General features: G+C 46.8%; 1 protein-coding gene across 3 annotated transcripts; it reads left to right on the top strand.

Annotated features, from left to right (window-relative positions):
• The first annotated feature begins 6,955 nt into the window (after nucleotides 1–6,955).
• OXSM (3-oxoacyl-ACP synthase, mitochondrial) lies at nucleotides 6,956–12,010 on the top strand. 3 transcript variants are annotated; one of them, XM_068545818.1, is made up of 3 exons: nucleotides 6,956–7,021; nucleotides 8,435–8,662; nucleotides 10,606–12,010. In XM_068545818.1, exons 2-3 carry the CDS (start codon nucleotides 8,511–8,513, stop codon nucleotides 11,006–11,008), a joined length of 555 nt encoding a protein of 184 aa, XP_068401919.1. In that variant the 5' UTR covers nucleotides 6,956–7,021; nucleotides 8,435–8,510; the 3' UTR covers nucleotides 11,009–12,010. The 3 variants fall into 3 exon arrangements, with proteins under 3 accessions (XP_068401919.1, XP_068401918.1, XP_068401916.1); XM_068545817.1 differs by having other exon boundaries at nucleotides 6,985–7,021; nucleotides 7,548–8,662; XM_068545815.1 differs by lacking the exon at nucleotides 6,956–7,021 and having other exon boundaries at nucleotides 7,032–8,662.
• Nucleotides 12,011–25,624: the final 13,614 nt, after the last annotated feature.

Below are 25,624 nucleotides of genomic sequence, written 5' to 3'. Positions count from 1 at the left end.
CTAACTACTGCTATATGGCCACAGAGACTTCTGCATTTAGTTAGTGGTTGGGCAAAAAGACGACATACCTGCTTCTTAACCACATGGGCCCAGAAATGACAGCGTTTTCTCTACTGTATCATTAGTGAAAATGAAGCCCCATCTAGATGAAAAGTGGGGGAGGCTGGGAAATGTAGTCCTTAGCTGGACAGGCACCACCCACAACTCTGGGAATTGTGGGATGGGAGGTGGGAGGCCTGGGTTGTAACTAGCTGTCTCTATCACAAACAGTGTTCCCCCTGAGTTTCTTCTTTCCATCAGCACACTCATTTATTCTTATAATAATTGTATAAGGTTATCATATACTATCTAGTATTTATGACTTTTTTAAAGGCTACAGAACACTTTTTTTTCTTTTTTTTTTCAAATAAACCCTTAGGAGGAAAGCCAGTATATACAAAACACCAAAGTGGAGGCACTCTAGAACTGAAGCAGGAGTGATTGTGTGGTGGGGGAGGAATAGAATGTTATCAACTTAGCTTTACCCTTGAAGAGATAATGGCTTTAAGGTACTTTTGTGAGGGACATGCAACCACAGTGTGAAAACCAAGGCCGTAAAATTAATGCTGTTACAATAATGTACAGTCCATAAAATCATAGAAATCCTCATTTCAAGGGTAATTCACTAAATTACTGTTTATTTTAATTCACCTGAAATTTAAATCCTTCCCAATTACTTTTTTTTTAATTTATTTATTTTGGCTGCATTGGGTCTTCATTGCTGCGCACGGGCTTTCTTTTTAGTTGCAGCGAGCGGGGGCTACTCTTCGTTGCGGTGCACGGGCTTCTCATTGCAGTGGCTTCTCTTGTTGCAGAGCACAGGCACTAGGTGCGCGGGCTTCAGTAGTTGTGGCGCACGGGCTCAGTAGTCGTGGCTCGCGGGCTCTAGAGCGCAGGCTCAGTAGCTGTGGCGCACGGGCTCAGTTGCTCCGCGGCATCTGGGATCTTCCCGGGCCAGGGATCGAACCCGTGTCCCCTGCATCGGCAGGTGGATTCTTAAGCACTGCACCACCAGGGAAGCCCCCCACTTACTCTTTACTTTGAGTTACTTTGAGTAACTACTCTCTCTCTTGGATACCACCATCTATGAAGCTATTAAGGGAAGTTATTATAACAAGGGACTTGACTCATTCTTTTCCCTGTCTGCTTCTTCCACTTAAGTCAAGTTGAAAATATTCTGATTCTTCAATTTCCTTTAGAAAAGTTAAAGGTTTTAAGCTAGTCAATCTCTTTATACCCACCATTGCTTCAAACACATAAAAGGATGTTCTAGTATTAAATCAGCTTTGAGCTTCCTGTTCATTCACTTGATTTTTTTTTTTGCTTCGAAATAATGAATTTCTTTTTCGGATTCCAGCTTTGTTAAGAACATCATCTTTAGAGTTGACATATAGTGGCACTATTCTTAAATGAACTAGAATAAAGATATAACTCACTGAAATTTCCCCAGGATAGGTTTTGTCATAAAAAAGAAAATGTTGGGACTTCCCTGGTGGTGCAGTGGTTAAGAATCCACCTGCCAATGCAGGGGACGCGGGGTTCAAGCCCTGGTCCGGGAAGATCCCACATGCCGCGGAGCAACTAAGCCCGTGTGCCACGACAACTGAGCCTGTACTCTAGAGCCCGTGAGCCACAACTACTGAGCCCACGTGCCACAACTACTGAAGCCCGCACGCCTAGAGCCCGTGCTCCGCAACAAGAGAAGCCACCGCAATGAGAAGCCTGCACACCTCAACGAAGAGTAGCCCCCGCTCGCCGCAACTAGAGAAAGCCCACGCGCAGCAACAAAGACCCAACACAGCCAAAAATAAATAAATAAATAAATATATTTTTTAAAAAAAGAAAATGTTGACCTCAATAAAGGTTATTGTCAAGGAGAGGGGTTGAAGCCTCCCAGGAATTGATGTGGTAGCTCACTACTGTGTGACGGTATTAAGTAATTAAGCAACTACTATTTATTGAGCACATGCTGTATGCAAAGCAGTCTGAGATGGATGACATAAGAAACTTTTAATCTAGTAGGAAGGACAAAATGAATAATAATACCTTACATACAGATAGCCGTTGAGTTGATGAAACAGAGTTACCGTGAAAAAATCATTTGGTAAGAAATGCACAAAGTGGTATATGCATAAGGGTATGTGTTTATTAATTCATTCCGTAATTCATTCATTCACCAAATAGTTATGAAGCCAAGGGCCGTGCGCCACACACTGTGAAGCAGGGAAGGGGATGAGCACAGGCCCCGCCTTCGTAAGAGTCACCGAGTTGGAGCACCGGTGAGACCCGCAGGATCAGCACCCCCAGGGAATTGCAGGATATTCTCAAGCCCCACCATTGAAGATGAGGCCCAGCAATGTGTGCGGTAAGCCCTGCAGGTGATTTTGGTGCACGGTAAATTTGGAGAACTATTAGTTTAGAAGAAGGAAAATTCCACTGTGGTTGCAGTTTCGTGGAAGAAGAATTTGAAGAGAACCCTTAAGTTGGGAGGTTAATGAGATGAGGAAGGGGAGGACTTCCCAGCTGTGGGAGGAAATGCCCCCAACACACACTTAATTAAGGACAGCATCCTAGCACTCTCTCCGCCGTGCCACTGCCTTAGCTCAGGGCTTCACCAGTCTTTTTTTTTTTTTTTTTTAATATTTATTGGAGCATAGTTGCTTTACAATGTTGTGTTAGTTTCTGCTGTACAGCAAAGTGAATCAGCCATATGTATACATATATCCCCTCTTTTTTGGATTTCCTTCCCGTTTAGGTCACCACAGAACATTGAGTCCCCTGTGCCATACAGTAGGTTCTTATTATTATCTATTTTATACACAGTAGTGTACATATGTCAGTCCCAAGCCCCCAATTCATCCCCCCGGCAGAGCCTCACCAGTCTTAACTCTCTTCCCCATGTCCACTCCCACATTCCCCAATCCCCCTGCACATGCTGCAACGACGATCTTTCTAAACTACCCATCTGATCATGTTATTCTTCTGCTGAAACGTTTTCTGTGGCTACCCCTTGCCCACATGTAACTGAGCAGGACCCTAGGAGGCCTTCCCAGAATAGACCTCCACCCACGTCCTACACCTGCCTTTTGTCTGTAGAAAAACTTTAGTTGAAGAATAATCAGAGAAGTGAGAAAATGCAGAAAGAAAGGAAGACAATCAAGCAAGACAAAATAATAATACTTTAGCCATTAAACAGAGTCAAGGACCTTTAGTTCTTCCTCCAGGACTATAGAGAATATTCTGAGCCACATCCTTTGAGCTGTTTTGCAGGTACTGAAAGCCCCACCAGGTGGAGGAAGTTAACTGTCTGCTGCCCACAGGCATGTAGACCGCAGACCGGTTGGAACCAGAAGGTTGACGATGCCGACTCCCCATTACCTCACCACCAGCCAATCAGGAGAATGTCCTCTGGCTGACCACGCCCTGCTCCTTGAACACCGTAAGACTCCTCACTACCCCCTCCAGGGCGGGGCACACCGTCTTGAGGGCCTGAGCCCGCTGCGTTCTCCTTTGCCTGGCAAAGCAATTAAGCCATTTCTTTCTACTTCACCCAAAACTCTGTCTCCGAGATTTAATCTGGCACCAGTGTAGAGGCCAGATTTCAGCAACACACACTCTACCATCAAATGATGTCAGGAGTCAGGCAAGAAACCTGAATGTACCAAGTGTCTTTGTTCAAGACAAAAGAAGTAGCAGAGAGTCCGGTGAAGGGAATGAGAGAGTTTACCATTTCCTTCCTAGAGGAATTTAGATTCAATAAAAGAATGTTGCAGTCCAAGTTAGACCAGGGCTGCCTGCATATCATTGCTGACCTACAGGATCAAATCCAAAGTCTTCTGCACAACATCCAAGACTTTTTCAGATCAGCCCCTGCTTCACCCTCAAGCTTTCACTGTTGCTTTGTCCGACACCTCACATCCAGCATTAGCCACATTGAACTACTACTAGCAGTTTGTGGAAGATATCAGGTCTCCAGGCCTTTGTTCTACTCTGCCTGTCAGGATGACCTTTCCCACCAAATTTACTAGACAAACATGTACTCATTTTCAAGATGCAGTTCAAAGGTCAACTTTTTTGAAGGCTTTCCTGACTTTGGAAGGTAGTATTGACCCAGTTGTCTCCTTTGTATTATTATAATTCTGTCATATTCCTCTATTACAGCACCTGTTTCAGTGGTTTGCACATATTTGTCTCCATGTCTGTTTCCTTAGACTATGAACTTCCTGAAAGCAAGAACCATACCCTATTCATTTTCATATGCCAGCTTCTAGCACAGCTTAGGAAGAAAATGAATGTTGAAGAAAAGAAAGTACAAGCAAAGATACAGAGATGAAAAAAGAAAAGCTGAAGTCAATCTAGAGATGATAAGATCAGTTTTGCTGGGTGCTGGGCTGCACCCTGCAGGCCTGCAAGCCCTGGGCTTACCCAGCTTCAAGACAAAAGAAAGATCCCAGAGTCAGTGACAGAGACATCAGTGGTTTAATGGATGGGGGATCTTACATGTCTGAAGCAAGGTCGTGGAGTGACACCCCACCGTCTGCAGCAGACGGTGGGCAGGACATGGCGGCAGTCTTTGCTCCAGGGGGAGGGGGAGGTTACCAGTTATAGGGGAATTGATGTCAGGTTGGCTCATCGGTTACCAGCAGTGAGGCACGCCCCTCACTGCTCCTTTGATAAACTCTCACGTTACAGAGATTCTGATCTAAAGATTAGAACAGTCACCAGCTGGGGCTGGGGGCAAGTCTGTAGGAAGGTCAGTCACGTGAGTAGGGTGTAGGTGAAACAGGCACTGGTCAGGCAGGGGATGTACAGAGAGCAAGAGAACAGCCATCTTGGGTGGAAATCTATTTTAATAGAGAATGGGAACTATATCTGGAAAGATAGTTTTGAATCACATTACAAAAAATTTAAGTAAACATATGTCTGAACAAGAGGCTATGGTAAGTGGAGCCGTTTTGAAGATTTTGGTACTTTAGCTAAAACACCATGGTATTTTAACAAGGAATATGGTACTAAATCATACAGTATAGCTATTAGAATATCATAAAATCTCTCACCCCTTTCCAGACCAAAGGAAAGATCAGAGGTAGAAATAAAAATAAAAGACTTTTGGTGGCTTTACTTTCCTACAATTTTTTTTTTCTTTATTTTTGGCCGCACTGCACAGCTTGCAGGATCTTAGTTCCCCAACCAGTGGAAGCGGGGAGTCCTAACCACTGGTCTGCCAGAGAATTCCCTCTACAATATTTTAATTGACTTGTCACTTCTTATCCAAGGTAATTTTGTGATGTTACAAAAGAAAAAATAACAGCATGTTAAAACTGTGTTTCATATGAGTTTGGCTTCAAAAAATATTTTAGGACTTTTCACACTATGATTTTAAAACATTATATAGCCATGAAGAGAGGAGAGAGCAAGTTTGGGTACTTCTCACTCCTTAACTTTTAGTTGTATTTTATAACCACGTTTGTTTTAATTCCTCTTAAAGTAACTCTATCATCATTGAAAGAAGGTCATCCTAAGAAGTGACTGAATAGGCCTTGGATCAAGGATGACTCAAGGTCATACTAGGGAACTACTTTAGAAAAAGTCTATTTCCAGACACATTTAAATCCAGTACTAACCAGGAAAAGCTAAGCTTCTCCCAAATTCTTCTCTAGAGCTGGGAAAGAAGGCAAAGCACTCTACTTGGAAGCCATCAAGAGGCACACTGTCCAGAAAGAAACAAATATGCTGAGAGCTTCAGATGCAGGTTATATGGTCAATCCTTTATCTACAGAAGAAAGAAGGACACAAAACACACCTGGGTCAGCATGTGAGCAACAGATGGTCATCTAAACAAATACTATCTTGCCGATTTCTTGCTTTTTTATATTTTCATGTTATTTTTCCCTTGATAGATTCACAGGGAGCTCTGAGCAAATAGAAGTTATTGAATTTTTCGAACACTTAGATATAAATGTCTACATTCTTCTCTATTCTATTCTTGTCTCCATTCTTAGACACTGGCTGTGATATTTTGAGCACCGCCCAAGAGCTGAAAATAAGTTTTAAAAAGTAAAAGTAACTTTATTATTACAAAAGCATTGTTTGTATACTACAGAGAAGATGATAAATAAAGCTAAGCAAAAATAAGGGGGAAAGGGAATCCCCTGGCGGTCCAGTGTTTAGGACTCCAGGCTTCCACTGCATGGGGCCTGGCTTCCATCCCTTGTCGGGGAACTAAGATCCTGCACGCCACAAGGAGTGTCCAAAAAATTTAAAAAATTAAAAAATAAAATAAGGGAAAAACACCGCAATCATTATACTTGCTTGCAGACCAGACCCCGCCCCCAAGAAAACCCTTTAAAAAAAAAAGGAAAAATACACGCTACAACTTGGATCTTCTAAGAAATTAACATCTTTCCACATTAATAAATATTCACTTATAAAATTATTTTAAATGGCTGCACATTATTTAGATGCACCACAAAATAGACAACTGATTTCCTGCTGTTGGGCATTTCGCTGGGTCCTACTTTGCTATTATAAACAGCTCTGGGCGATACAGAGATCACTGTAAGGATACGGTAACTTCTTTAATTCTTCCCTAGCATTCTGGGCGAATATGACGGAGTCCCTCTTCCCACAACAGGGGAATATTTGGGATTATTAGCAAAAGAAAAAAAAAAAGAGATCCCTTTTTGATACGCAAAAATGCTATCTCCCCTCGTTACGTGCTCGTTCCCAAGTTATGCTGGAGTCGGTGAGGTGGCACCCGAACCCTCGCCTCACCGTCTGACCTCCGCCAAGGTGACGCGGGGGAAGGGCGCCTGGCCCAGAGGGCGCGCACGCTGGGCGTGTGCGTGCGCGGTCTGCGCGTGCGCGTGCGCGCCATGCGGACGTGCGTGTGCGCGGACGTGCGAGGACGTGCTGTGCGCGTGCGCACGCCCGCGTCGCGCTTGGGACTGCGGCTGCGCTGGCCGCCGGAGGCTGGGTGCAGGTAGCGTCTGCTCGCTCCTTTTCTCCTTCCGCCCTCCAGCTCCGAGTCGGGTCGGCGCTGCGTGGGGAGAGGGGTGTGGAGGACCCGGGTCAGGTGTCTTTTCCTCTCGCCACGCTTTCCTCGGGTGTCTGGGGCGGTGCGGGGAGTTGGCCACACCTCCTTCCCTCCCCCCGCCCCCCCCCGCCCTTGACCTTCGCGGTCCCCGAAACCCTGAACGAAAAAGTTCTCTCTCCGCCGCCCCAAAGAATAGGCTCTGAAGTGTGTTTTGTGCCACCGACACGTGAACTGTCTTTTGTAATAAGGCCTCGGTAATCCTGAAAAAGGATGCTTTCCGCAGCCTATATCCGGCCAGGAGTGCCTGTATATTTTTCATTGTGAAGTTCTGTTGTGAATCGAATGAGTCGTCTTTTCAGCTCTTTATCTGGGAATGTCGGAGGGTACTGAGAGTCTAAAAAGGGTTGAGTCCAGACAGGTGGTTTGATAAGTAAAAGTGATGTAACATTATTTTCCCTGCGCTCCTTAACAGCTCATACCAAGCACCCGAGAAAAATCACCTTGGATGTTGTTTCTTAGGCCTTTAAGGTATTTCAACAACAGTCAATACCTGCTGGGCGTGTCGTGGCCTGCTGCGGGCACGTCTCTGATCCTCTGAGTCTCAACCATGCTGTCAAACGGCTGGCAAAGTTTCCTAAAAGTTACAAGCCCTCATCGAATACACACAAGGTTGTGCCAGCGATTGATAAGTGAAAGGAGGTTTTTCGGAACTGTGCCAACACCCAGATTGCGTAGGCGGGTTGTCGTTACAGGCATTGGCTTAGTGACTCCTCTGGGTGTTGGCACTCAGCTGGTGTGGGATCGTCTTATCCAGGGAGAGAATGGAATCGTTTCACTGGTCGGTGAAGAGTATAAGAGTGTCCCTTGCAGTGTTGCTGCTTATGTGCCAAGAGGTTGTGATGAAGGTCAATTCAACGCACAAAACTTTGTGCCCAAATCAGATATCAAGTCCATGTCTTCTCCCACCGTTATGGCCATTGGGGCTGCTGAGTTAGCCTTGAAAGATTCCGGCTGGTATCCTCAGTCAGAAGCTGACCAAGCGGCTACTGGTGTTGCAATTGGCATGGGAATGGTTCCCCTTGAAGTGATTTCTGAAACCGCTTTGATGTTTCAGACGAAAGGTTACAGTAAAGTCAGCCCATTCTTTGTCCCTAAGATTCTGGTCAGTATGGCCGCAGGCCAGGTCAGCATTCGCTATAAACTCAAGGGCCCCAATCATGCAGTGTCCACAGCCTGTACCACGGGAGCTCATGCTGTGGGAGACTCTCTGAGGTTCATAGCCCACGGAGATGCTGATGTGATGGTGACTGGAGGTGCCGACTCTTGCATCAGCCCTTTGTCGCTTGCTGCGTTTTCCAGAGCCCGGGCTCTGAGCACAAACTCTGATCCGAAGTCGGCATGTCGGCCATTCCATCCCAAGAGAGATGGTTTTGTGATGGGAGAAGGTGCAGCCGTGCTGGTGCTGGAAGAACACGAGCATGCTGTTCAAAGAGGGGCTCGGATCTATGCAGAGATTTTGGGCTACGGACTCTCAGGTGATGCCAGTCACATAACCGCCCCTGATCCTGGAGGAGAAGGTGCCTTAAGGTAAAGACTGGTTGTTTGTTCACATTTCTTCAGATAAGACTCTTTATTGGAGTCTCAACTTAGGGGAAACTGTAGTATCTGGCCTTGGTGTACTGTATCTCTGTTGTGTTCCCATTTTAGACTGACTAGTGTTTTTGAATTCTTTGCTTTACCACGTTTGAAATACTTGAAAACATGTGAGTATCCTTACAAAATCTGCATTTTTAGCGAAGGCCAGTAACGTTGTGAAGAAGGCCGTGTGTGACCTTGCCACATTTTCTTCCCTTCAGTTGTGCTTAACAGCCGTCAGGGACAGGAGGCTCCCTTCTGCAGCCCTCCATCAGACCTGGACAGTACAGTTAGCGCTTTGTCCTACGCGTACCTGGTCTCTGCTCCGTTTCAGTAGGGTTCTGCTGCGACTTCTCATCACCCAGGGATCTTACGAAAATGCAGATTCTGACTCCGTAGGTCTAGGGTGGTGCTCGAGATGCTGCGTTTCTAACCAGCTCCTAGGTGGTGCTGGCGCTGCTGGTCTGAGGACCGCACTTGGAAAAGCAAGTTGCCTTTATCGTGGAAGAGGTAGTGAGTTAAGTTAAAAAACCCGCAAAACCAAAAACCCCTCTGACACTAACATTATGTGTCAGTATGTTTGTTCATAGGTTAGCCTGCTTAGATCATATTATGTCTTAACCAGTTCAATTAGCCAGGGGTTGGCAGGCCTTTTCTGTAAAGGAACAAATAATATTTTTGGCTTTGTGGGCCAAAAATATCCCAGCTACGAGGGTCTCTATCACAGCTACTCAGACTCTGCTTTGTAACTGAGAGTAGCCATGGACAGTACGAAAATGAATGGGTGTGTTCCGATGAAACTACAGTTGACCCTTGAACAACACGGGTTTGAACTACACGGTTCCACTTACACGTGGATCTTTTTCGCTAAGTACATACTACAGAGCTACAGGATCCGCGGTCGGTTGAATCTGCGGATGTGGAATTGGGGGTATGGATGGCCAACGGTAAAGTTATAGGGGCATTTTCCACTGTGTGATGGGTCAACACCCCTAACCCCCAGTTTGTTCAGGGGCCAACTGTGTTTACAAAAACAGCATCTGGCCAGGGTCATAGTTCACTGACCCCTGAATTATACTTCTGAGTTTTAGTAAGTAGTTGCTGGTACTGGAAATGTCAAGCCTGGTAGTCAGCTAGATGAGGAAATAGTTATGTTTAGGTGAAACCTTCCAGCATGCTTCAGATTATACTCTGAGCTGCCTCTTAAGGAAATGTATGCAGCCCAGAGATCAACAACTAAAAAAAAGGGTGTTAACATCCATGAGATTTTCAGAGGTTTTCCCAGAGAAGTGTTTTATTTTTGGATTTGTTTCTCTAGGGGTTTGGCTTTGTATTTCTTCATTTATTTAGCATTCTCATAGCCTGAATAAGACAATTTTTGAAAGGGTGTTTGAGCCTTAAAGTAATAGTACAGACATTTTTTAGATTATTGGGACATATTCCAAGTTTTACATTTAAATGTGAAAGAAAACATTAAAGCATAGTTACAATTTTTCTTCTCCACATTTAACTCTACAACACACCCCACTGATAAGAAATTCCTAGAAGAGAAATTATTCTAGGCCTGAGTCTATGTGGCTTTTTCCTCAAGGAAGAAAAGACAATTCAAATAAAATGGAATACATTTTATTAGAGATTGCAAAATCCATAGGCTTGTATGTTTATGTCATGGTGATGAATCAGTCCAGGGTACTGGGGGTGCCTTGTTATTCCCATGCAGACAGCATTCCAACTCACATGGTAATCCAAGATGCTGTTCTGTCATTAGAGCATAAAGGGTTCTTTTCATCCAGTGTACTTGGATATTTCTTTTTCGTAAGCCATACAGACAATGAATACAGTGCTAAAATTAGATGTCGTTCCGATAAGTTCAGGTGCTTTTCTCATTTTATTAGGTGTATGGCTGCTGCTATAAAAGATGCAGGTGTACAGCCTGAAGAGATATCCTATATCAACGCACATGCTACTTCCACACCGTTGGGAGACGCTGCTGAAAACAAAGCCATCAAACATCTTTTCAAAGAGCACGCCCACGCCCTTGCCGTCTCCTCCACCAAGGGAGCCACGGGACACCTGCTGGGGGCCGCCGGGGCCGCCGAGGCAGCTTTCACCTCCCTGGCTTGTTATCATCGAAAACTGCCACCTACTTTAAACCTGGACTGTACAGAACCAGAATTTGATCTCAATTATGTTCCACTCAAGGCGCAGGAATGGAAAACTGAGAAAAGATGTATTGGACTCACCAATTCCTTTGGTTTTGGTGGTACAAATGCAACACTTTGTATTGCTGGCATGTAGGACAAATCATTTGTCATTAAATATTGATTTTTTTACCTGTTATAAACTGCGTTAATTGTGAAATAATATGTTTATGTAAATGCATATTTTTATATATCAATATCCAGATACGCTTTATCTTTGTCAGGGTTTCTCAGCCTTGGCACTGCTGACGTTTTGCGCAAGGCAATTCTTCGTTGGGGAGAGGGGAGCTGTCCTTTGCATCGTGGGATGCTTTACAGCGTCCTAGTCTCCACGCCCTAGATTCTGGTAGCACCTCCTTCCCCAGTGGTGACAGCTAAAAATGTCTCTAGACATTTCCCCCTGTTTCCTGGGGAGGGGGGACAAAAGTGAGAAGGGAACAGCCTTCCGCATGTGTTAATGGGCTGCTCGTATTACCTTTGCTGCAGCACTTTATCCCCTATATGCCTAAGTCTCCAGTCATGTTCATTCAGTGGTAATCAGTCTTAATTCTCATTGGCGTATGGTTTGTTCAATTGAAATTTATTGGGTGCCAGCTGTGGACCTGGTTTTGTACTGGCCACCAGCAATAAAGTGATATGTCAGGAAAGGCTTCCTAAGGGTGAAAAGGTCTCAGCCAGGTTACAGGGGAAGGAAGGAAGAGTATTCCAGCCAGGAGGCATAGTGTGGAACGGCTAGGAAATTTAGAGAAAACCTCAGGACCAAATGTAAATATTTCAGTCCTTATAGCCTGAGATGGGAGTAGGAGATAAAGCCAGAAGACCTGGTGGAAATCAGGTCACAAAGAACCTTATAAGTTCTGTTAAGGCAGTGAGAGTAATGGAAGCCATCTAAGGTTTGGTGTGTTAACGCTGGTTTTGTAACGTGTCAGGTTGTCTAGGCTGAACCGCATTTCCCAGAATTCGCTCTACCGTATGTTTTTTGGTTAGGGCTGGCCACGAGAGAGTCTTGTAGGAGGTATGCAGGGTGACGTGAAGCAGCAGCCATTTTATAGCTCATGTGTTTGCGGCTTTGCTGGCTGACTTCTTTTTTTTTTTAATAAATTTATTTATTTTTTGGCTGTGTTGGGTCTTCATTTCTGTGCTAGGGCTTTCTCTAGTTGCGGCGAGCGGGGTCCACTCTTCATCGCGGTGCACGGGCCTCTCACTATCACGGCCTCTCACTATCGCGGCCTCCCTTGTTGCGGAGCACAAGCTCCAGACGTGCAGGCTCAGTAGTTGTGGCTCACGGGCCCAGTTGCTCCGTGGCATGTGGGATCTTCCCAGACCAGGGCTCGAACCCGTGTCCCCTGCATTGGCAGGCAGACTCTCAACCACTGCACCACCAGGGAAGCCCCCTGGCTGACATCTTGAGGTGAGGCAGTGGCTGAGCCTATAATTGCTCCACCCGCCCCTGGATCCTCCCTCAGTTTCCCTGACTCCTGGGCCAGATGCGTTTAGCTTCACGAATGGCCCAGCTTCCACCCCATGACGCCAAGGTCAGAGGAGGCAAGAACTGACAGGCTGAGGTTCACTCTCGTGACTGTGCGTTCCAGCTGGTTGTTGGAACTTTACATCCATCTTCCCTTCCCAGTCGCCTGCCCGGCGGACTTGAGTCTCCAGCAGCGGAAGAGAATAGGTGGACCTAACAGCCCTACAGAGACTGTTCAGCCGGTTCTTGTAACTGTGTAGGTCAGATCCCTGTAATAAGTATCTACATCTGTATCTCTCTTAGCGGTTCTCTTTCTCTGATTGAACCCTGACTGATACATGTGAAGAAGAATGGGAGTCGTTGGGAGTAACATAATCACATTTCCTTTTAGAAACATGACTCCGGCTGCAGAGCAAAGAACAGATTGGAGGGAAGCTGGATTCCTATAAGGGAATCCAATCAGAAGGGGAGAGCAAAATGCAGGTAAGAAAAGATGGTGGCCTGGATGAAGCAGGATATTTTGACCCAAGGTTATTTTAAAGTTGAAAATCACGTTTGTTTTTTTTAGTCAGTTTTACTAAGGCATAATTTACATGCAGTAAATTGCAACTATTTCAAGTGTATGGTTAAATGAGTTTTAATAAAGGTGTTACACACACTCGAGGAACTACTACCTCAATCAGAATATAGAGCATTTCCATCTCTGCAGAAATTTCCTTGTGCCCCTTTGCAGTCAATCTCCCAGCTCCAGAAGAACTTTCTGTCACTATAGATAAGATTTGCCTTTTCTAGAGTTTTATATAAGTGGAGTCATACAGAATACTTCTTGGTTCCTGGCTTCTTTCTCTCAATTTTTTTGAGATTTATCCACATTATTGAGTGTATCAGTAATTCTTTCCTCTTTTATTACTGATTTTTAAAAATTCTTTAATAGATATACTTTTGGCTTTTAATCTTTCCCTAATCCCAACTCAGCTTATTTTATAACATTTTACTTAATCTCACTGTTATTTTTTAGATGGATATGTATTGCCTTTTGCACGGAAGACAAGGATTTAAAATTTTTTCTAAAACTGATAGCTTCTGAAGTGAAGAATCCTTCCTTTGAAAATCACAAATATACAAGGATACAGTTGTATAAAGGATATACAGTTGACCCTTGAACAACATGGGTTTGAACTGATACCTGGATTACGGGTACACTTATGCAAGGATGTTTTTCCATAGTAAATACTACAGTACTACACGATCCACAGGTTGGTGGAATCCACAGATGCAGAACCAGCGATACGGAGGGCCAACTGTAAAGTTATACACAGATTTTTGACTGCACACTAGGGAAGGGGGGTCAGCACCCCCCATACCCACGTTGTTCTAGGCTCAACTGTTTATATATGTGTATGCGGTTTATATAGATAGATGTGTGTACATCTATATATACACACATTACTGAGAATATTGAACGGGTAGAAATTTGATATTTCTGTGGTCTAGTGCCAAGAGGATATGACTATTTTTTTTTTTAAAAAACAAAGGTGTTGTCAGCAATCAGAAATTTAATTAATTTATTTTTATTTATTTATGGCTGTGTTGGGTCTTCGTTTCTGTGCAAGGGCTTTCTCTAGTTGTGGCAAGCGGGGGCCACTCTTCATCGCGGTGCGCGGGCCTCTCACTATTGCGGCCTCTCTTGTTGCGGAGCACAGGCTCCAGACGTGCAGGCTCAGCAATTGTGGCTCACGGGCCCAGTTGCTCTGCGGCATGTGGGATCTTCCCAGACCATGGCTCGAACCTGTGTCCCCTGCATTGGCAGGCAGATTCTCAACCACTGCGCCACCAGGGAAGACCGGGATATGACTATTTTTGGACCCAAAGACCCTCCTCTCCCCCTGGGTCTTTATGTTTAAGGAAAAAAGTAGACAACTTAGGGTAATAAAAGTAATAACAGTGAGCTTTAATTTTAATTCAGGTCCCCTGAGAAGCAGACACCAGGAGAGGATTTCCTGTGCAGGAAGTCTTCTGGGGGAAAGGCCTGTGAAGGATGAGGGGAGAGGGAGCAAGAGAAGGCAGGGAGCCCCTCCGACCGCGATGAGCGTCTGACACCCATTGGGGGGGGGGCAGGGATGAAAGTGGGTGGGGTAGAAAGGTTTCAGATGGAAGTCCCATTCTAAGAGAGTTTTGGCCAGGCCGACGGGCCAAATCGACCGAGAATCTCATGTTGAAGGAGTTCCAGGACCCTCAGGAGTGGACCTGCATTACTGCCCCCACTGTGGTCGGCGGCAGTGCTACCAGGGCACAGCCGGAGACCTGAGCTGTGCGTTTTTCGTGGCCAGTATGCTACACCCCTTGTACCACAGTGATCTACTTCTGCAAGCAAGTTTAGGGGGCAGGTCCTCCGTGAGTTCTGTGGGCCTCTCTTTCTGAGGGAGAATTTAGAAGAGGGAAGTTAGTGGGGCAAGCAGTAGCCCCTGATCCTGCATTGGTTTCAGGTGCATACCGGTTGGTACCCATCCTCTCCCTAAGCCACAGTTCTTTCCAAATTCCCCTCACCCTCAGTGATTATCTTGGCAGGCTTTGGCGGCTTCCCTGGTGGTGTGGCTCAAAACCTTTAGTCCTGAAAGGCTGAGCCCTTGGCAATCATACCACACTCTTTTCGGACAGCAGCTGGAGCTGTGTCCTAGGCACTTGGATCAGGAAGCCAGCGGATACTAGGAGGCACCCAAGCAGACCACCGGGATTCCATACACATGCTGCCTTCCCTGGCTGGTCAGGGTCAAATTCCACAGCCAGTATGCTGACTTTCTGGTCCCTGGGCACAGGGAGGCCAAAGTGTCCTGGCTGTAATGAGACACTTGCTGTGGCCCCTGGCAAGAGTCTGCATACCCTCTGGAGATCAGAACTTTTAACACTGCAGAGCTCAGAGTGGCAAGGATGGAAAGCGTGAAATTCCTCACTGTGATTGGATCACTGGGAGTGATGGTAAGTGGGGCCACTCCTGTTCCCCACCCCGCTTTGTTTCTGGACCCGTGTGTTGTTCTTACTGGGGACTTAGCCCCGTACAGAAGTCTTTGATTTAAGCATATGCTGCATCCCGAGGATGGCACCACACCCATTCAGGAGGTTGCCTCTCAGCTGGTCATTCAGGGGTGACTTTGGAAGGCAGTTCATCCTTCTAGGAGGCCGGCTGCTTCTGCATGGTATGATGTGTCATACAACCCAGGGATCCCGTGTCACTGGCCTATGCCCACGGCCCGTCTTTGCTGTGAAGTAGGTCCCCTGCTCAGTGTCGGAGGAGGTCATCAGGAGGATGTATATCACAGCAATAACCAAATTTCCTTGCCAATTGCATTATAATGAGCTCTCATCAGATCTTTAACCTTGGCCATTTTAAAGTCTTCTGTCATTTACAGACTTTGGTCATGCTCTGATGCTTTTGCAAAAGTGTTCCTGTAAGAGTGCTTCATCTTCAAGATTTGTGGAAGAGTATAGCTTTCTGATAACTAAGATCATGCTACTAAACTGAATAAGAATTTGCAGAACTCTAATGGAAAAACTGATGAGGATGACTATAATTTTTATGATTTTTTTTATTGGAAACATTGTTGATCCTTTTACGTTTTGTTTTTCCAGGTTTAAGAAAAACAATTTTCTTTTCTCTTAAGCTATCAGCAATTTGCTAACATATACCATTGTGAACAAAGAGGAAACGTTCATCTTTTCCTCCCTACCTGACCCCTCCAGAATTCAGGAAGTCTTAGAATGAGCATTCTTATTTTCATGGCAATATAGTTATTTGCATAAGTTCAACAAGAATCTGTTCATCTTGTAGCAGGAATGAATTGCAGCAGCCAGGGGTTTGAACTCAGCATTTGGCTGGTGACCACTCATGAGCCCCAGCCGTTAACCCTTTGCCATGACAGTTGGGCTGATCTAAAGGGATTAACCCTGTGGTTTGAACAGTGGGGAGTCGGGAGGTGGTTGTTCATGAATAAACCCTCGCTGGGGCAGGACGTGTGGAGAGACGTTTGGGCTCACCTGCAAGAGGCTGAGGCCGTCCTCACTGGCTTCCGCGTCCCGGCTCAGGAGGCGCTGACACGCCCTGGCAATCAGGAGGCTGATGCCCTAGCTTGGGTGCCAGCCCTGGTAACTGACCCTTCAGTAGATTCATCAGTGGACGGGGTGCATAGGAAGGGCAGCCGGCGTAGCACCAGGGTGGGATGGCGTACTGCCCAGACCCTGGACTGCCCTTGAAATACAGTGAGTTGGTTCATGCAGCAACAGCGTGTCCTGTGTGTTCTAAACGGTGCCCAGGGCAGCTACCAGAGGAGTCTGGGGCCACCCCCTGGAGTTCCCTGCCAGCAAGGGGTTGGCAAATTGATCGTATTGGCCCCTTCCCTCTGAGTGAGGGTTCTAAATATGCCTTGGTTCCTGTGGACACTGCATCTGGCCTAACCCAAGCTCTCCCCTGTGGCTGCACGAACCAGGCTGCCACCCTTAGGTGATTAGAGGAGCTGAGTGCCCTGTACTGATACCCTCGGCAAATAGTGATCGGAGATCCCATTTCAAGGGCCATGCTGTGCAAGACTAGGCAGAGGAATGTGACGTTGAATAGAGGGTTCATCTCCCCTGTAACCTGCGAGCAGCAGATTAAGTTGCTAACAGGTCAAACCACCTTGGCTGGCTGGACTAAGCCACTGTCCCAGACTTTATACATTTGAGTGATCAACCAGTAGGGACTGTGGCCCCATGTGCCAGACCGGGGCCCCCTGCCGAGACCCTCAACACCATAAAGTACGGAAGTGTCGGGGTGTAGCAGTGCCGTGACACCACGGATCACCGTGCTGTGCTGCTGAGAACACCCGGCCCCCTCGAGCCCGGGACGGGCGTCGTGTGCTGGAATTTGCAGTGGGACGTCCCACCAGGAGAGGAGAGTTGCTCCCTGCCCCTGCGGGAGGGGGTCTCCACTGGGACCCCGTTGTCCTGCTGCCAGCTGTGCCCGGATCGGAGCGTGCACCATTGAGAGAGGGGAGGGGGGGTGGTCCTGCTTTGACATAGCCCACCCCCGGTCCATCCCTCACTCCCGACACTGCTGCCTTCCCGGCCAACCTGTATGGCCAGCACGACTGGGTCAAGGTCCTAAAGCTGCCCACCTCCCTCTCCTGGAGGCCAGGCGGGCCCGTTCTCTTTTCCACTGGTACCATCATGTGGCCGCCATCTTCGTTCCTCCATTGGCCTGGAGGTTATTCTAGCTCACACACAAGCCCTCACCACATTCACCCAGCAAGCCTTAAATGATAGCTGGCAAAGCCTGCCCCTACCGGACCCTGAACTGTCTCTAGTGAGAAAAGCCGTCCTCCAAAATAAAACGGCCTCGGACCTTACCACTGCCTCGCAAGGAGGCCCCTGTGTGTTATCCAGACAGAATGCTGTGTGTTCACACCTGGTGGTCTGTTAACGTGTCTTCTTTACTAAAGCACATGGGGACTCAAGCGAACGCCCTGAGTGATCCAGTGTCCCCAGCCTGGGACATTTAGAGAATCAGTGGTTTGATCATGGGGCTCTTGGTGGGAAAAGTTGTTACTTGTTTTCGGAGTCATTGTGTTGATCTGTGTTTTCTCTTGCCTGTGCCTATGTTGCTACAGTGTAGCCAGACAGTTGCCAAACAAGCCATCTCGATGCTAGTGAAACCTCTTGCGGACCTCTCAGAGCCACTGTGGAGGGGCTGGGGGAGTCGTGAGAGACTGTAGGAGCCGAGGGACCGGGAGGGCTGGAGTGTCCGGGGAGGTCATCGAGAGGACGCGACCGCTGGTTGACCCTGGAGCTGGCCCCGGGCAATTGGAGGCTCCACAACCCCTCGCCTGTCCTTGAAATGTACCTTCCGCCCGCCATTCCCGCCGTGCGAGCTGTTTGCAAGGACGCAGCCTTGAGAGAGCAGTGTGGTGTTGAGACCATCTGGACTGAACACATGACTGAACCCAGTGAAGTTCTCTGTATAAACTTTAAGATTTGGTGGGTGGAGAGGTCTCCTCGTCTTCTGGCGCCCAAGACAAGCCTCCTGTGTAAGTTCCCTTGCTTATGACACCTGCCACCTACCTGCCTCTTTCTTTGGTCCCTCCTTGTCCTCCGTTTGTGGGGGCCAGGTTCAGATTTCTCCCGGGAAGCTCCTGTATTTTTGAGCCAACACTCAGAAGTTGTGTTGAAGGGAATCCATGCCTGTGGACCTGCAGACAGTGGTGCCGGCTGAGGCTCGATGGCAGCAAGGGCAAACCCGCACCTGAAATTGGAGGATGAACCACAGGTCCTCCTTTTGGAGCGTGGTTGGACGTGCAGAGGCAGCAGTACCTGGATTGTATTCAGTAAGCAGAGGCAGCGGTAGCTAGATCCATCTTGGTAAGTAGGGGTCCGCAGTGTCGGGCCCATATGTGGCCTTCATCTCTGCCACTGTGACTTCCTTCACAAGCCTTCTGTGTAAGTTCTGGGTGGCCAATGACAAAGGCTGATAGTGTCAGCTGACAGAGTCGTTTTGTCTGCTTGGTCGTTCAGTGCCTCTGCCATGTGAGTGTTTTCTGGTGGGTGTGAATGTGTGATACGAAAATCTGTACTCTCCATGGAGTGTCTGGTGTTCGTCTGCGTGCCTCTACTCCAGACCGTCTCATCTCTGGTCTTCCAGTTGTTTTCTTCCCAGACCCCTGACTAAAGGCCAGGCCTTTGGCCACTGTCCAGAAATACTGATGTATTCTCACTTCTTGGGCAGTTTCTCCTGTACAAAGTGGATGACCAGATGCATTGCTTGCGGCTCTGCCCATTGGGAATATTTCCCCTCACCAGTGTCTTTCAAGTGAACTCCTTGTTGAAAGACAAACTGAGGCATAGTAAACATTTTAAGAGTTTATCTGAACGTTTTTTGATTCGAATGGGCCAAACCGTGAGCGTTTAGGTGGCTTCACCAGCAGGAGCTCAGGGACCGACTTGTAGAGAAAAGGAAGCAAAGCAAAGCAAGGACATATTGATTGGCTACAGCTTAAAGCCTAGTTGGCTGTTTGTGATTGGTTGTCCTTAGTTTCAGTTTAATAGCCTTGAGGCATTTCGGGCTTAGATGTTGGTTTGCTGACTTAGGCTGCCAGGACATGGGGGCCACCTCAGTCTAACAGCCTCCTGTTTGATTAATTTAACACCCTGAATATGACTTTAATGCAGCTGCCACCTGTTTTCAACTTGAACTACTGCAAGGGATATTTAGGAGACAGAATCAGAGGATTTGGTAAATGATTCCCCTTGTCTTCCTTCCAAAATTCTTTGCTTCTCTCATAATCCTCTGTATTTTCTATCCCCTGCTAGAATATAAATTCCACCAGAGTAGGGATTTTTTTTTTTTTTTTTTTGGCCATGTGGCATGGCTTGCGGGATCTTAGTTCCCCAACCAGGTGTTGAACCCAGGCCCCGGCTTTGAAAGCACTGAGTCCTAACCACTGGACCACCAGAAAGTCCCCAGAGTAGAGATTTCTGCGGCTTATTTCTCTGCTATAGTTCCTGGCACCTAGAACAGTACCTGCACAAAGTGTGTCCCCAATAAACATTTGTTGGATGAACAAATGAGCGAATCTCAGAAAATTGCTCCACTGACCACAAGGCTGGTGGGAGGCAACTTGATTCCTGCCCTCCCCACTTTCCCCCATCTCCTTCTTCCAAAACTCCACCTGATTGTATCCCCAAAATATCCCCTGCACAGTGCTGCCCTTCACCTCCACTGCTGCTGTCGATCTCCCCGAGTTCCCACAAGAGCCAACTTTTTGCTCTTCCTGCACCCACTTTCCATTGCCTCCTGAGCGCCATTCATTTTGTTAGGGAACCGCTGACTGAAACCACCCGCCTGGGCCGGGCATGATGATGACCACTTGCATGAGTTGTGTCACAACAGGAGGTCCCGATAAGGAACGTGGTGCTGCCACTGAAAACTAACTGGGAGAATTCAGGAGGGGCTGAAAGGAGGAGGGAGGAGATGCCAGCCCATAATGTGTCCGGCCAACCTCCCAGAAACCCTCACGTTGGAATCCATCTTGGCTGAGAGATGCGTGCGCCACCCGGGAGGACCCTGAGTGGTACCAAATATGGGCCAAGCAAGATGACTGGCCAGAGGCAGCCTGGAAACTAACCCATCACCATAAAATCCTAGACTGCGAGCCACGTGGCAGAGCAGTTCTCCTGGGTTCCTTTACCCCGCTGTTCTCCGCCCAGGTGCCGCTTCCCAATAAAGTCTCTTGCTTTGTCAGCACGTGTGTCTCCTCGGACAATTCATTTCCGAGGGTTAGACAAGAGCCTGCTCTCGAGCCCTGGAAGGGGTCCCCCTTCCTGCAACAGTTTTAGTCATAGCTGTCAAGTTGATCTTTTTATGATGTAAATGAGATCGTGCCCCTTCTCTGCTGGAAAGCTTCCAATGGCTGCCCGTTTCACAGCAGATGAAAGGCAAACTCCTTACCACGGCATGTGATCTGGCCCTGACCCCCCTCCAATCCCACCTCATACTGCTTGCATTCAAGCCATACTGTGCTCTTTTTCTTCCTCAGATACACCAAGCTCCTTTCTGCCTCTGTCTTTGCTCTTCTCTTGTCCTTTTTCATTTAAGTGCAAATTGGCTTGCTCCTGTTATTCAGGTCTCAGCACAACTGCCTCTTCTTGAGGGAGCCTCCAATCTAAAGGAGCCCCCTCTCTCCTTCCTGATCTCTCTCCATCCCAGAGCCCTGTTTTGTTTCTTTACATCTATCACTATCAGAAATGATGTCCTTTTTAAAATAATTAATTAATTTATTTATTTATTTTGTCTGCGCTGGGTCTTCACTGTGGTGCTCAGGTTCTTCGTTGCGGCGCGTGGGCTTCTCTAGTTGCGGTATGTGGGGTCTTAGCTCCCCGACCAGGGATCGAACCCCGCGCCCCCTGCATTGGGAGTGCAGAGTCTTAACCACTGGACCACCAGGGAAGACCCAATGATGCCATTTTAAAAATACTTTTTTCCGGGCTTTTTATTCCTCTGTTAGAATGTACACTTTATGAGAAGAGAAATCTTACTGATCTTGGGAACAAAAATCGTATTCCCAGAGTCCAGCAAAGCGTGTGGCACGCACACGTGTGCACACACACCCCAACACAAAGAGAAGAATGTTAGTCCTAGCAGTGACTGAAAATATCTCTGTTTCAGGAAGACGGTGAGGAAGACCAGTTCGTTCATGGTCTTAGAAAACCGAGAGGGTTGTCATTACCGTCTCGAGGAAGTTCAGGGGATGGCCCTCACGGCTGTGATGAGTGAGGGCTGCAGTGCTTTTCTCTGTCTAGTTACTAGAGGCTCAGCTTTGGTCTTTGAAACCAAGGAGGAAGGGTCATGGTTATCTTGGTAGTTTCTTTAGAATTGCTTAAAAGCAGTGTACCTTGAATTCTAAAAGCCTACTTATGTTGTTTTGAACAAAAATGCCTTTAGCTCAGGGTTCAGCCAGTTTTTTTTCTGTAAAGGGCTGGAGAGTTAATATTTTTGGCTTTACGGGCCACAGTTGCTGCTTCTCAGTCGTGCAGCTAGTGGTGCAAGGCAGCCATGAGCAATACTTAGACAAGTGACAAGTGCGCAGGATTCCACCTGGAGGGGGCGCTGGAGGTGGGAGACAGATTTGGCCAATGCGCTGTAGTTTGGCGACTCCTGCTTTAAGTCTTCAAGGAAGCTCATTCTCTGAAGTGTTTAGCCAGCTAACCTTTCTGTGCCTGTGGGGTGTCTAGAAATTTTGCAGCGTAAAATTAGAAAGCTGGATTTCCGTCCTGGAATAATAACAATAATTATCATAGCAATAGCTAATGCTTATGTAGTATGTCAGGCAATATTTCAACTACCTTTCTTAACGTTTTTGCATTTAATCCTCACGATGTTACTGAACCAAACTTGGGTCCACTAGCCCGTGCACAGTAAAGCCCATCTACTGACACTGAGTTGTGGTGAAGGAAAGTGCAGTGTTTATTGCAGGGCACCAAGCAAGGAGTCCAGGGCAGCTAGTGCTCAAAACACCTGAACTCCCCGATGGGTTTCAGCAAAGTATTTTTAAAGACCAGGTGAGGGGGGTGCAGGTTGCAGGGTATGTGATCAGCTCGTGCACAATTCTCTGATTGGCTTATGGTGAGGTCACAGGGCAGGATCACAGGGGTTAATATTATCAGTCCTTAGGTTCCAGTAGGCCTGGGGGCTGTGGGCTCAAGGTCATCAAGTAGGTAACATCTTCCATTTGGTGGGGGATTTTGACATCTGTGAAACAACTCAGGAAGTGTGCATCACATACTGTTATCCAGGTACTTCAGAGAGGGGCTAAAGCAGAGGATACCGGGGAGGGGTCTGTCCCGGGAAGGCCCCATTGGATCCTGCTCGGTTACAACTATGTAATTTAGGTAACGTCCTTGTCCCCATTTTATGGATAAGGAATTTGAAATTTAGTGAAGTTAAAAAGCTGGTCTGAAGTCACACAGTCAAAAAATGGCACAGTGGGGACTCAAGAGTGTCTTCTGACTCTAAAGAACAGACTTTTACCCTCATGAATATACCACCTGCCCAAAGAGCAAGGATTGAGGCTCTACCAAGGGAAATCTTATAGGCAGGGGCAGAGCCAGCTCTTTTGGACCTTGTTCTGAATTGGGAGGAGGAATAATGCAGCTTCCTGAACATCTCCTTTTGTTTCTTTGGAAAGATGGGAACTGCTTTGTTTTTGCAGGTACTGACACATTAAATTAGAATATATAAAGACGGATAACCAAACCCCAACTTGAAAATCAAAATGATCCTTCCCTAAGTATATATATTCTACTCTTTCCAGGTTTAATATTAGTGTATCTTTATAATTAAAAAAATTCATCATAGTATCTTAAGGGAAGGACCTATTAATTTATTGGTTAAAAACACTGATGGTATATTTTTCATATACCATCAGATGGTATGTGATGTATGCTCATTTAAAAAAAATTAAAGCAGAGCAGAAGAATATATGTCAGCCCATTGCCACACCCCCTCACCACTGGCTAATAACATTTTATAACCTCAAAGTAACTGACACAGGTATTGCCATTTTGATCTGGCCTAACTTTAGCAAACAGCACATGAGGATTTCCTTTATCCTTTTGTTACCAAGCAAGGGCTCTTATGCCCTGGTGCAGAAAGCCAAACTCTGACAGCAGGTGTTTGCTGTAAAGTAATGGTTTATTTGCAGGCACCACACAGGGAGACCGGGCAGCTAATGCTCAAAAGACCCCGAACTCCCTGATGGCTTTCAGGCAAGGATTTTTAAAGACAGTGTGAGGGGAGAGGGTCCTAGGTTGCACAATCAGCTCGTGAACCTTCTTCTAATCGGTTGGTGGTGAGGTAACAGGTGAAGTTTCTGGAATCTCAACCTTCTGGTTCCAACCAGTCTGGGGTCTATGTGCTTGTGGTCAGCCTGTAGTCACCATCCTCCCCTTGGGCGGCTGAGGGGGGTCATAGTTCTGCAGAACAACTCACAGATATGCACCAGATTGTTATCTATGTCCCTTCAGGAGGAACTAGGAGTCCTGTGACTCTACTGTCCTGATTTTTTTAAAAAATGTATTTATTTATTTTATTTATGGCTGTGTTGGGTCTTCGTTTCTGTGCGAGGGCTTTCTCTAGTTGCGGCAAGTGGGGGCCACTCTTCATCGCGGTGCGTGGGCCTCTCACTATCGCGGCCTCTCTTGTTGCGGAGCACAGGCTCCAGACACGCAGGCTCAGTAGTTGTGGCTCACGGGCCTAGTTGCTCCGCGGTATGTGGGATCTTCCCAGACCAGGGCTCGAACCCATGTCCCCTGCATTGGCAGGCAGATTCTCAACCACTGTGCCACCAGGGAAGCCCCCATGTCCTGGTTATTAACTGCTTGAGTCTGCTCTTTGGAACTCAGGGAAGGCCCAGGAGATGGAAGCCTTTTTCCTACAAATGAGAAATGGGGGGTATGGGAAGGTTTCTGTGTCTGGGAGGGCCCTGCAGGGGCCTCAGTTTCAATCCTCTCTTTTCTTTGATCTCCCTCAATCTTGAGGCAACCAGGGTGGGACAAGAAAGGGAATAAAGTTTTGGAAAGAGAGGTTAATCATAAACTCAGCAGGGGCACTCGGCTTTAGGAGGACTTGGTTTCACTTTCACTGCTTAATTCCACCCTAGCCAAGCTCTGTTAAAGATGGGCTGGAGGTGAATAAGCCACCTGAGATTTCCTTGCTTTCCAGAGTGATGTTGGAGGAAGAGTGGGAGCTTTAGACTCAGTAGACCTAGGTTTAAATCACTATCACTGCACCTCCTCTTTCTCATCTGTAAATGGAGTTGTTACTGGACCAAACTTGGGTCCACTTGCCCACCTTGCAGCAAAGCCAATTGACTGACACCAGGTTGTGGTGAAGGAAAGTACAACATTTATTGCAGGGCACCCAGCAAGGAGAATGGGTGACTCCTGTGCTCGGAAGACCCAAGCTCCCCAATGGTCTTCAGGGAAGAGTTTTCAAAGGCAACATTTGCGGGGGAGGCTGCAGGGTGCATCCTTTCTTCTGATTGGTTGGAGGTGAGGTAATAAATAGGGTGGCGTTTCAGGAATCTCAGTCACCAGCCTCTGATTCCAACCAGCCTGGGGTCTAGTGCTTGTGCTCAGCCTATAGTTACCGTCCTCCACCTGGGTGGCAGGGGGGTCTTAGTTTCTGCAGAACAACTCAACAACCTGTGCATCAGGTTGTTATGTATATTCCTTGAGGAGGAACTAGGACTGTTTTATCACTGTACTCTTGTCATTACTTTTCTTGTTCAACTGCGTTTCCTTTGTATCTGCATTCCCTCTCTTCCCTAATTAGTAAGGGCATGTGCCTTCTCTATGGAACTCAGGGAAGGCCTAGGAGAATAAAGCCTTTTTCTACAAACGAGAAATGGGGATACAGAGGGGCTTTTGTCCTCGGGTGGACCCCACAGGGTACTGCTCGGTTTCAGAGTCAATAATGTTATCCATGCAACAATGGTTTTGAGCCTCAAATGAGGTTATCAATACTGTACAGAGAATACTGAGTGTATCCTCTGTACAGAGAGTGGCTGTTTTGTTAAGAGCTGAGTGGGCTTTTCCATATGTATGGATTCTCTAGGACCTTCGTTGCTAAGTCCAGAAAATTAAATTGGTTTGGATTTTATTATTATTTTCATATTTCTATATCTGTGCAGATTTATTATTATTATAGCATCATCCATGTGA

Source organism: Eschrichtius robustus, chromosome 6 (assembly GCF_028021215.1).
Source record: "Eschrichtius robustus isolate mEscRob2 chromosome 6, mEscRob2.pri, whole genome shotgun sequence".
Lineage (NCBI taxonomy): Eukaryota > Metazoa > Chordata > Mammalia > Artiodactyla > Eschrichtiidae > Eschrichtius > Eschrichtius robustus.
Note: the sequence above shows the minus strand (reverse complement) of the source record. Positions and strands in the feature narration are given on the sequence as shown.

Excerpts from the sequence above, each read along its gene's own strand:
- OXSM (XM_068545817.1), top strand. The coding sequence starts at position 7,683 with ATGCTGTCAAACGGCTGGCAAAGTTTCCTAAAAGTTACAAGCCCTCAT. Across the intron at positions 8,663-10,605 it reads GGAGGAGAAGGTGCCTTAAG|GTGTATGGCTGCTGCTATAA; the intron begins GTAAAGACTGGT and ends TCATTTTATTAG.